A 12078-nucleotide genomic window follows, 5' to 3' on the forward strand; every position below is an offset into this window, starting at 1 on the left:
GAGGGGACTGCCTGGTCAGGAGGGAGAGGAGGAGACCTTAGTGGCAAGAAAACATTGGATTATCTCAATTTGTAATGAAACAGCAGACCATGATTTGAGTGTTTGATGATGGTTTTCTTGGTTTTCCTTCTGATTGATATTCTTTTTTGTTCCAGGCTGTGACAGCACTTGTGAAAAACTATCCAAAGCACATGGTTTCGTCAATGCAGCAGATCCTGCCCATTGTCTGGAATACCCTTACAGAAAGTGCCGCCTTATATCCTTTGTAGTGAATGGTTTTAACCAGAATAGAACAAGACAAACTCTGTCTCGTACACAGTAGTGACCTGAACACAGCTGAAGAGCACGGGACATGGAGTAGTCCGCCATTAACAGACAAAATATAGGCATCTATGGTGTAGGTGTGAAGACTTCAGGTAAAGGAAAATCTACAGTATCCCTTGCTACAGCAGTACTAATGGCTGGTTACACTTGCTGCTGGAGTTGATTTGCCTTTTGAATTTTATAACAGTCATTTCTTCACGATCAGCCACATTAGAGGTGTTCCGTTGGTAGTTTTCCCAGTACTTGCAAACTGACAAGTCAAATATTTCCATATTGTTAACCTGAAACTTGCTTTTTTAGCCTTTTATAATAAGACAGTAATTGTAGAATACTGAGCCTTGTTGTTGCTTTTTCTGAATTTTGAGTATAAACACCAGAATTGCACACTGTGGTGTGATAATAGCATAAGGGTTGACTGAGCTTTTCCTCCCTAATTTAATAAGAATGACTGTTTTCCTAGAGATCTTAGATCTAGACCTTTTTATATCAAAGCTGCTTGCATAGTCTCGTGTTTCAGAATCCCGCTGTATATTGGGTGATAGGCTCTTGTAGAGTGAAAATGGTCAGGGAGTCCATAGAAGTAGAAGCACAGAATCATAGCCTTAGTCCTGGAGCAAGTAGAGGCTGTCTAGTTTCAAGGTCAGCTGGTTCTTTTTGCATTTTTTTAGACACCTGTTAAAATACAAGGAGCTGTTTGTTAAATTTTTGATGGTGTATTTCTCCCTCTCCTGGCCTGACTCCTGCTGCAGTCCTGCTGGCAGCTGAGCTGACAAAATAGGTTTTTGTTTGCAAAAGGAGAGAGTCTTGTCCTTCCTTCTCTTGTGTTTGCTCTGGTGTTTGTTGGACCTTCAATTAGCCATCCCCAAACAAAGCTCCTTCCTTCCCACCCCCGGGTTAGTTTTCTGCCACTTCCCAGGGTGTGGGGCAGTGGAGAGGTCTGGCGAGGCGCAGGGCCAACCTAAGGTAGCACATGGGGTCATGGGGTGGCTCCTCACCCTTTGGCAGCAGTGAAGTATTGAATTGGCTCGTTGTTCCCTGGAAAGAGTTGAGCCTGAGTGATTCCGTTCTTGTAATGTTTTAATGTAAATGAAGTTTTGGTTTACCTTGGAGGATTTGGTTTAAATGAATCAAATGACCTATATGATGTACTAAAGTGGTGTGGAAGTGGTCTGTGGAAGTGATGTTTGAAATGGGGCAATGGACAAAACCAGGAGCTCTGGGGCTTGTCTTCTCCCTGAAATACAGGACTGTGCATAAAGTCAAAGATTTTTTTTTTAAGAAAGAAAACTTTCGTAGTTATCATGAAATTTAAGATAGGTACAGATTAATTCCTAAATAGATGTAGTTCTTTAGAAACATGCTTATTTACTTAACTCCATCCACTTATGTGAGAACAGAAGTAAATTACACAGAAGAGGTGGAGGACCCTGTGGATTCTGATGGTAAGAACTTGTTAAGCTGCACTTTTGCCTTCCCTTTTGAGGAGGAATGGACTTCCCTAGTATTATTGTTGTGAAGAGACTGAAACACCGTAGGAGATCGTGCTTAAAGGTACAGTTATGGTGTTAGAACAGTGTCCATCACTTCTTTGCAAGTTACGTGTGATGTTGATCAATGAAGCTGCATAATTTGAGTTTTCTAATGACTCAAGGACCGCAACAATTTTGCGGTAAAAATAATAGGACAAAAGAAAACCAAACAGGTTTTAGGTTGAGCTTGATCACTTTTAATGAGGCATGAGCGGTGAGGTGGGAAGAGAGCAGAAAGTGATGAAGTCAGACATCCTCCAGGGGTGGCTGCTGCCCTTACTAGTCCAAGAGTAAGAATAAACATTATCTCGTCAGACAAGCTATCCGTTTGTAATTATATTTGACACCCATTTATACCTTTCTGTATGTTAGCATATTCAGTCATGTACTTTTGTTTTTTCCCCACTTCTTTGTTCAGGTGAAGTATTGGGCTTTGAAAACCTAGTGTTCAGCATATTTGAATTTGTTCATGCCTTGTTGGAAAACAATAAATTTAAAAGCACCGTGAAGAAGGCTTTGCCAGAGCTGATCTATTACATCCTCCTTTATATGCAGATCACAGAGGAGCAGGTGAGCACGTTTGTCTTGTGGAGGAAGCAAATGAGATGAGAGATTAAAACAACAAATGTCCTAGGAAGAGTTGCAGTGCATGGAAGCTGCTGTAATCTAGTAGGCTGTTCTGTCACTTTGCTGTGCCAGGAGTTAGGGCAATAGCATCCAAATGTTCCTAAATGGTGTAACGTGGGCAGCAAATCACAGAATCATAGGATAGTTTGGGTTGGAAGGGACCTTCAAAGATCATCTAGTCCAACCCCCTGCCATGAGCAGGGACATCTTTCACTAGATCAGGTTGCTCAAAGCCTCATCCAGCTTGACCTTGAACACTTTCAATGATGGGGCAGACACAGCTTGTCTGGGCAACGTATTCCAGTGTCTCACCACCCTCATAGTGAAGAGTTTCTTCCATACATCTAACCTAAATCTGCCTTCTTTCAGATTAAAACCATTGCCCCTTGTTCTGTCACAACAGGGCCTGGTAAAAAGTTTCTCTCCATCTTTCTTGTAAGCTCCCTTTATACATTGAAAGGCTGCAGTAAGGTCTCCCCGGAGCCTTCTCCTCTCCAGGCTGAACAGCCCCAACACTCTGAAGCTTTCTTCCTTCGTTCCTTCATGAAGGCTTATGCTGTGAATGTGAGGATTATCATGCTGAAGGGGATAGCCAGTAGTAGTATGAAATAATTTGTACTGAAATTCTACGTGGCTTCTGGCCTCCCAAGCCTGACAGACACGATCTTTTTCTCTTGTTTAGGTAGGCATGCATAAAAACAGGCACTGTGTTAAAGATTCATCTGCTTCTCCCATTCCTCATCTGTAAATAACACTGTGTAGCATTGATTCCAGGCCAGTCATTAGTTATGTCAAATTCTGCTCTCAAATGAGGAGCAGAAGAGCAAGATGAGCTCAGAACAGAGAAGGTTGCTTCTTTTCAAAGGTTTCTCCAGTAAAATATAAGAAAAGTCAGTCGAAAACAGCAACTTCTTACGGCAGAGAAAAATTCTGCGTTTTGCAAAACTGACATTACCGGAAATAGAAAAGCTCCCTTTTAGCCTTGGTGTTCTGAATTCTTCATCCACGCTATCCTTCTCGTCTGCTTTCTGTTTCAGATAAAAGTTTGGACTGCGAATCCACAACAGTTTGTGGAGGATGAAGATGATGATACTTTTTCCTATACAGTGAGGATTGCTGCACAGGATCTGTTGCTGGTATGAAATGTGTTCCACATTAAGATGCAACCAAAATAGTAATAACAGATAATAAACCTAGCTTCTCGAAGGGCATTTGGAGAAAAGACCAGCTTTGAAAAGTCTATACAAATAAGCGTTACCGTTTCCTTCTGCACAGGCTGTGGCTGCTGATTTCCAGAATGAGAGTGCAACTGCTTTGGCTGCAGCAGCTACAAGGCATTTACAAGAAGCTGAGCAGGCTAAAAACAATGGCGCTGAGCACTGGTAAGGAGATGGGGCACCAGGGAATGACGCTGATACAAATGGCAAGTTCTTTTGCAGCGTTGGGTACAGGACAATTTAATGACTTTTTTTTGTGTGACATTGCTGCTGGTGGACAAGGATGAAATTTGAGAAAGAGGAAAAAGTAGTACAGCAGTTCTGGAGCCAGATTGCAATTTTTAATGTTGCTTGGGGGTAGGAGGAGAGAGCTCAACTGCAAGAGTACCTGGTTGCTGTTCCATAACTCTTCTCTCTTGGTTTTACAGTTCATTAGTTTAGTGTTTGTGCTTATTTTGAATATTAGTGTCAGAGTAGCCACCCTCTATAGTGAGAAGCAACTGACCGTCAGAGGAATCAGACATGGAGTCCTTGTCTGCCTTAATTGTGTAAGTTTTAAAGTAGGTTATTTGCTTCACAAATAAAACCAAGGAAAAGTGGTGTTTGCCCGTAACCCTATTTTATCATAATTAACATGCGTTAATGCAAAAAAAGACATATTTAGACTTTTAATGGGCTGGGTATCACAGTGCTTCTGCACATAGAGTAATCAAGCAAGGGACAGCTGGAGATGGAAGCCTTCATACAAAAGTCTCATTTCTTTTTTTTTATTATGGGAACAAAATTGGTTCACGAAGCAACAGTTATTCAACAGGTATTTTGGAAAGTAATGGAGAATGCTGCTATCCTGGGTGAGTTTCCAAGCCCCCAGCTTGCAGAGTTTTGCAAATGTTCATTTATTGCAGAGCCTTTCTAAATTCTCTGCTTTGGGATCAAGAAAATAGATAGACCAAAAAATTGTAATGGTTTCACTTCAGAGTTTTTATTTATTTATTGAGGTAATGGTGGTGGAAAAATCTAAAGGCATCTGAATTCTTTTGCAGGTGGAAAATACACGAAGCTTGTATGCTGGCCCTGGGCTCTGTGAAGTCTATTATTACAGACAGTGTGAAGAATGGTAGAATCCATTTTGATATGCATGGCTTCCTGACAAATGTTGTTCTTGCAGACCTCAACCTTTCAGGTACGTTGGGCCTTGGCATTACTCAGAGTTACTGCTGAGTGACAGGCCTTGGAAATCTCTTACAAACAAAAGTGTCTGATGTGTCAGGTTGCTGTATGCGTGTGGTGGTGTGAAATGCAGTTGTGCCACATTGTGCATGTGAAAGGGTGTAAATCTTATCTTGCAAGTTCACATGTGCTACCAGGTCTAATACAAGGCTTTTAAATGTGGGACACTATGCTTTCAGTTGAAACTTACTGTTGGCTGGGTGCTTGAGCCTGTAGGGCTTGGAGATGGAAGGACCATTGCTTGGGGAACTTGGTGGAAAAGAGCTGCTCTGTTGTCTTGTATCTGCTTCTGGGAAAGGCACCAGCAGTGTTTAACAGGCTTCAGAATTCCTGCAGCACCGTACCATCCCGTCTTTTTTTTGCACTAAGGCTGATGCTAGTTGTAGCACATGAGTTCAAATAATACTCTTAGCTGAGTGGAATCCTGTTATTGGGAACTCTGCAGGCTTCTGCTTACTGTGTTATCGTGCATCCCCCCTGTGCTCGGCACTGGTAAGGTCCCACCGCGAATACCGTGTTCAGTTTTGGGCCCCTCGCTACAGGAAAGACATTAAGATTCTGGAGTGAGTCCAGAGAAGGGCAGTGGAGCTGGTGAGGGTCTGGAGCACAAGTCTTACGAGGAGCATCTGAGGGAGCTGGGGTTGTTCAGTCTGGAGAAAAGAAGGCTGAGGGGAGACCTTCTCGCTCTCCACAGCTCCCTGAAAGGAGGGGATAGCCAGGTGGGAGTCTGTCTCTTCTCCCAAGGAACAGGCGATAGGACAAGAGGAAGTGGCCTCAAGTTGTTCCAGGGGAGGTTTAGACCAGATATTAGGAGGATTTTCTACACCGAAAGGGTTGTCAAGCATTGAACAGGCTGCCCACGGAAGTGGTGGAATTGCCATCCCTGGAGGTATTTAAAAGACGGGTAGACGTGGTGCTGAGGGACACGGGTTAGTGGTGGGTTTGGCAGTGTTAGGTTAACGGTTGGACTCAATGATCTGAAAGGTCCCTTCCAACCTAAACAATTCTATGATTCTATCAGTGTGCAAGAAAGTCAAAGAGTTAGTAAAAGTCAAACCTCAAAAGTTCTTGGAAATAATTAAAATTTGAGATGTTTAAGCCAATATGAGCATTGTTGATGAGTTCACATTAAGTTGTGTCAGTGCAGAAAAAAAATTGCTGGATGCTTTCGTCAAAGAAACATTTCTATTGCCTATTACAAAGAAGGGGGTTTTTTTGAGTTAATTTTGAATGAAGTAGTAGTGTGCAAAGTGCATAGTGTGCAATGCGTGTTTAAAAAAAAAAAAACACAAAAAGACCCCACACAAAATGAACACGCCCAACCTCAGCTATTTACATATATTTACATGCATTTACATATGTGGTATTGGGCTGTAAATGCTATTGTGCTCTAGAAAGAGCTCCTGGAGTCATTATATAGATAGTTCTCAAAGGATGTCCATTTAATGCTCAGTAATGGTAATAAGACAAAGGTATCTTGCTTTTTATGATACTTGCTAAAACACAAAGCTTGTTCTCTTGCTATACATCTTGCATGGAGTTTTTTATGTCCTCATCTTAAAATTAATACTTGCAGGAGTATAAATAATGGCAGTAAAGGTGCTGAGAGATAAAGAGCATTATCTGTTTGAGGATAGCCTAAATAGATAAGGATACTTTTAGCCTGAAAAGGCAGAAGGGTTAAGTGCCATAAAGATACCTCATACCTTGAGAAGTGTAAACAGGTGAGTAGATAACGAGTAGTCACTGTCTGTCTGGTGCTGTTGAACCTTATCTTCTGTAATTACAAGGTGATGGCTGGAAAGCAGAAAAGTAATCTGTAGAAGATCCCTGTATAGGTGCTGTTTCTCTAATTCTTCCCCCTAAGCTTCTGCTATTTGCTGCTGTTGGGGACAGAACATTGAGTTAGAAGAATAGGAATTACTGAAAAAGGCTTCGTTCTGTTCCTTTCCTTTTGTTCTGATGATCACTAAAGCATGTATTGCTGTATTGATGAACAAATTCAAGTGTAACTAGTTGAGGGAAGAAGTTTGTTTTAAAGGAATGAGAAAATATTTTTTTAAATACCTAAGAAAATAAACTAGATTCTGCCCATCGGTAAAAATTCCTTGTATGCCTGCATACCGATCTTACCGTTTTACTACAGGGATGACAAAATTTTGGAATAATGGATGGAAGCAGCCGTAATTTCAAACTCATAAGGCGCACTCTAAAACCCCTGGGGTTTTTTGTTTTGTTTCAGTGTCTCCTTTTCTCCTGGGTCGTGCTCTGTGGGCCGCCAGCCGTTTTACAGTGGCTATGTCTCCGGAACTAATCCAGCAGTTCTTGCAGGCTACTGTCAGTGGTCTGCATGAAACCCAACCTCCTTCTGTCCGAATCTCTGCAGTCAGAGCTATCTGGGGGTAAGTAAACCCCAAGATATTCCAAAGCTCCAGGGATGGGTGGTATAAATTACACTTGCAAAACTGTCTGTATAGACTGCATAGTATTTGCTTTGAATAAAATAGATGTCAAGTTAAAAACTGTAAGCAAACAGGTTCAAAATAGATTAACTCTAATGAGGAATATGAAATTGAGGTTCAAGGTTGGCTACAATAAAGTGTTATAATTGATACAGTCCCAAAGAGAAGCAGAACTAGGTAGTGATGGAAAGCGTAAAAATGAAACCAGGATTATTCCTATTAAGTCACAAAGGTGGCTGAAGGACATAATTCCGGCTTGTGGAACAAATCACAGCAATAAGGAATGTTTTGGGGTGGGGTGGGTGGGTGTTGGCATCGTGTTTTTGTAAATAAGTTGCAAGAAGATCCTGCTGTATTGATCCTAATGTGAAATAAACACACACACAAAAAACATGCAAAACAACTACTCTTCTCCACCCCCCAGAATCACCTTGGTCTTATGTTTGTTCTGAAATGATAATAAAGGCAGAGACTTAAACTTAGCTTTTCCTGAAATTGTTTTTTTCTTCCCTAGCTCACTTTTAGAACATAGTGATTAAAGACATTGTAAGCAGCGAGTCTCTCTCTCAGACTATTTTTTTCCCTCAAGGATTATTTTCTCCATCGATGGGCAGTTCTTAAGAGAGAATTCTGTCTAAAATGTGGTGGAAGCTTTTAACATCACTTGGATCAACTCTGCTTCTGTGAACCATTGTGGGTGAAATGAGGAGGAACGATAGCTGCCATCAAGGAATAATAGTAGACTGGTGGGGAGAAGTCCTAGAGGAGTGAAATTAAGGAAGAAGAATAGGTGGGGTGAAATAACCCCTTATATGTCGTCTAGTATTAAACTTATAAATCACTTTCATATATTCGATATGTATTTTTATGTCACAAATTTCTTGTCTAGCTACTGTGACCAGCTGAAGATCTCCGAGAGCACCCATGTGTTGCAGCCTTTCCTTCCTAGCATCCTTGATGGACTGATCCACTTGGCAACTCAGTTCAGTTCGGAGGTCCTAAACCTTGTGATGGAGACGCTGTGCATTGTCTGTACGGTGGACCCAGCATTTACAGCAAGTGTGGAGAACAAAATCTGCCCCTTCACGATTGCGATATTTCTGAAGTACAGTAATGGTATGCATTCGAGTTACATTCTCAAAGTACGGTTGGTTTCGCTACTGAATGCTGCTGCTGAAAACTTAATAAATGATAACTTGAATGAACATCGATTCATTAAATGGTAAAGCTAGAAGGGAAACTTGCTGCTTTGCCTATTCGAAATCGTGGTAGCAAAAATTGAGATGTGTTTGTTAGTATGTTTTAGTAAATGGTGCTTTCTCTCTCCAGATCCAGTTGTTGCTTCTCTTGCCCAAGATATCTTTAAGGAGCTAGCTCAGATAGAAGCCTGCCAGGGTCCAATGCAGATGAGGCTAATACCAACTCTTGTCAGCATCATGCAGGCCCCTGCTGACAAGATCCCAGCAGGGCTTTGTGCAGTAAGTGCTACAGTGGTACTTGGTCGTAGCTGGAGATGATTCCCTGTTCTTTAATGTATAGGACGGCTGGTCTGCAAAGAATAGAACGTTGTTTTTAAACAATGGAACAATGACTTCGATCATTGGTAGAAGTTTCTCTGTGGAGAGGAGGCAAACTGCGTGTGGGGGGCACATGCTTCCAAAGTTAAATTTAATTGCCCCTCTGGCCTTCTTCAGGCTCTGCAGTGTATCCTTAGTTGTTTTGCTTTGACATAGCAATCTTTCACCAGTAAGAGTCTCCTCTTTTTGGTGGAATATTCTCCAGCAGGGTATGTGACTAGTCCTTGCACTTTTCTCTAAGGCTTTTTCTGCTTTGTATGTCACATATGTATAAATTGCTGGAGATAAATTATACAGGTTTATCCTTTCTATAAAAAGTCAGCTTACAAAAAATTAAGCATTGACTATGTAGAATGATTGTATGGATTTAAGTCTATAAACATCTTTATCAATATGCTTATAATCTGCCTATTGATTGGTCTGACTGTAACAATCAGTCATGGGTAATTAGAGTAAATTTAAATCGATATAAACAAAATGGAACAAGTCAATTAGAACAGTTCTCTGGCTGTACCCTGATACATGCTAATCGGTATCATGAAACTGTTTGCTGTATTTAAGTGGTTGTGCTGCTTTTAATGTTTGAACTGCCTTGGGAACTTTTGCAGCACGCACCGTATGTCTGTGTCAAATACAATGATGCTGTGAGTGCGTGACTCCAGGGTTCTCCGTTTTAAAAAAATATTCTAGACTGTAAAATCAGGATGTGATCATAGTGCTGGCTCACATCCCTCTGGTTTATGCCTTTGGTGCTTGCAGTGGTGGTGGGTAATGCTGACTTAGTGTACTATGGCTGCTGCTGTAACAGTGCTGCTTTTTGTGTCCCTTTCAGACCTCTATTGATATATTGACCACAGTTGTGAGGAATACAAAACCTCCTCTGTCCCAGCTCCTGATCTGCCAAGCATTCCCTGCAGTGGCTCAGTGCAGCCTGAACACAGATGACAATGCCACTATGCAGGTAACGCTGTGGGGAGTGGTGAGGATTGCAGGGCTATGCAAGTCCAAGAGAGGTGACCAAGTAAGATAGGTCACACAGTCTTTAAGGGAGCCCAGGCACCTCCTCAGGAGTCTCTGCCACCTCCAGTTTATCATGAAAGTACTGCTCTTCAAGGGCCTGCAATGACTTTCACTAATCATTCCTGAATTTGGAGGACTAAAGTGAGTAAAGCAGCAGACTTGACCTTTTTTCTATTTTTGGGGCTCTGGAGCACGTGAAAAAAACAACCAACCAAAACCCAAATGAAAAAACTTTTCTTCCCCCTAATAACTTTTATCACACCTAGGAATGGCAGAGACTCCTCAGGCACATTGCTCGGCCATAGGGGAGCAATAGATGTCCTGTGTAGAAGACCTCCTAGACCTCCTCCTCCTCCTAGCAGTTTTCTCCTGTACTCATTTAGGTGGGAAGGGCAAACTTTGCTGTTTTCATCTCTTGCTTGTTAGAATCTCTTGGAATTTCTCTGGGTAACAAGACTGGTACAAAACTGCAGCTACTTCAGGTTTTCTTTGTATTTAGTAGACGATCCTCTTGAGAGCTGCCTGGGCAGTGAAGAGTTTTGTACTTGATAATGAATTGAAGTCCAAAGAAGTTATTTTTAAATTTAGGCACTCATTTTACTTCACATTAGACAGCTTGGATCTTTTCCAGATGCCACCAGTTTGCTCATTGCTTTCATCTTGGTTAAGGGTCTCTCTTGAGTGCTGACAGGAGATGTCTTCCCACGCCTCCTTCGTCCCTTACCTAGAAAGGGAAATTCTAACGTGATAATTTTCTCATTTAGAATGGTGGTGAGTGTCTGCGTGCATATGTCTCAGTGGCGCTGGAGCAAATCGCACAATGGCATGATGAGCAAGGCCACAATGGACTGTGGTATGTGATGCAGGTGGTGAGCCAGCTTTTAGATCCAAGGACCTCAGAATTCACCGCTGCCTTTGTGGGCAGGCTCGTCTCCACTTTAATTTCGAAAGCAGGAAGTGAGCTGGGAGAGAATCTGGACCAGATCCTGAGAGCTATCCTGAGCAAAATGCAACAAGCGGAGACGCTCAGTGTAATGCAGGTGAGCAGGCTGGGCACCCAGGAGAATAAGTAGAAGTGTAAGGAAAAGAAATTATTGTGTGGGTTTTGTTTTTTTTTAATTGTGTGCCTGATTATTTATCGCTAGTGCAATTGGAGGTTCTGCATATCCTCCTGAAGTAGTCAGGAGAATGCCTGCTCTGTTCATACGGAGTTGCCCGGATTACAGAGTAAGCCAGATTCTTGTGAGTAAGCTTTAACGCATCTTAAATAGTCCCTCATGACCTTATGGTGCAAGCAGTGAACCTTTAGGAGGGGACAAGAACTGCCCAAGTATGAATGTTGTGGCAAAGGCAGCACATGGTTTTGAGTGGTTTTGTGCAGTATTCGAAGGATAAATGCCTGGGAGTTGAGACAAAGTGAACTTTTGGTGGATGGGAGGTGCAGTTGGCCTGCATCAGATGAGAGGCCAGACAGGAGCATCACCATCTGTTTTAGTCTTGACCTACTTCTGGTGGCACGCTTTTATGGAACGATTTTATCCCAGTGGTCTTCATTCTCTCTCCCGTCTGTCTTGTCACTGTCGCACTTGGCTGAGGCTCTCGCTGCTGTATCCCTTTTATCCTGTGTACTTCTCTGGTTTTTGTATGTGCATTTTTCAAGCCAGCACATGGTGAATCAAGAAGGCTGTTAGATGTCAGCATAGATTTCATCTTAAAGCCTTGATTCTGCCCCGTTCCCCACGTCCCCCCCGCCCCACTGTTGATTAACTGTTCAGAATGGCTCTCACTTTGCTCACTTTTTGGATTTAAAAGATTCAGAAGGTTAAATCTCAAGCAGTCACATGAAGCCCCTCCAGCCAGGGGAAGAGAAACAAGCTTTTCACAATGCTGAATCTCTTCCCTGCGTTAACCTGAAATATGGACCTCTGGAGATGGGCAGCTTTTCCCCAAGGAAGCCTATGGGGATGCCCTCAGACTTGGAAACTGATGTTTAGACGTACACAGTGTATGAATTCTGCTCCTGGTCTTTAAAACTCAGACTGTAAAACTGCATCTTGTTAAAAAACCCAACAACCCACAACCCAAAGACAAA

The 12078-nt window shown here is 42.2% G+C and overlaps 1 protein-coding gene across 5 annotated transcripts in view; it reads left to right on the forward strand.

Moving 5' to 3' along the window:
* Positions 1 to 12078, forward strand: part of IPO9 (importin 9) — a 38828-nt gene that overhangs the window by 19614 nt on the left and 7136 nt on the right. For all 5 annotated transcript variants that reach the window (XM_054181617.1, XM_054181620.1, XM_054181619.1 and 2 more), the window contains 11 exons: positions 156 to 265; positions 1717 to 1766; positions 2272 to 2423; positions 3518 to 3616; positions 3756 to 3862; positions 4741 to 4880; positions 7170 to 7329; positions 8279 to 8505; positions 8719 to 8867; positions 9799 to 9927; positions 10751 to 11026. In XM_054181617.1, coding sequence (XP_054037592.1) covers positions 156 to 265; positions 1717 to 1766; positions 2272 to 2423; positions 3518 to 3616; positions 3756 to 3862; positions 4741 to 4880; positions 7170 to 7329; positions 8279 to 8505; positions 8719 to 8867; positions 9799 to 9927; positions 10751 to 11026 — 1599 coding nt within the window. The remainder of the gene's footprint in view (positions 1 to 155; positions 266 to 1716; positions 1767 to 2271; positions 2424 to 3517; positions 3617 to 3755; positions 3863 to 4740; positions 4881 to 7169; positions 7330 to 8278; positions 8506 to 8718; positions 8868 to 9798; positions 9928 to 10750; positions 11027 to 12078) is intronic.

The sequence above is a fragment of the Rissa tridactyla genome, chromosome 21 (genome assembly GCF_028500815.1).
Source record: "Rissa tridactyla isolate bRisTri1 chromosome 21, bRisTri1.patW.cur.20221130, whole genome shotgun sequence".
In the NCBI taxonomy this organism is placed as follows: domain Eukaryota; kingdom Metazoa; phylum Chordata; class Aves; order Charadriiformes; family Laridae; genus Rissa; species Rissa tridactyla.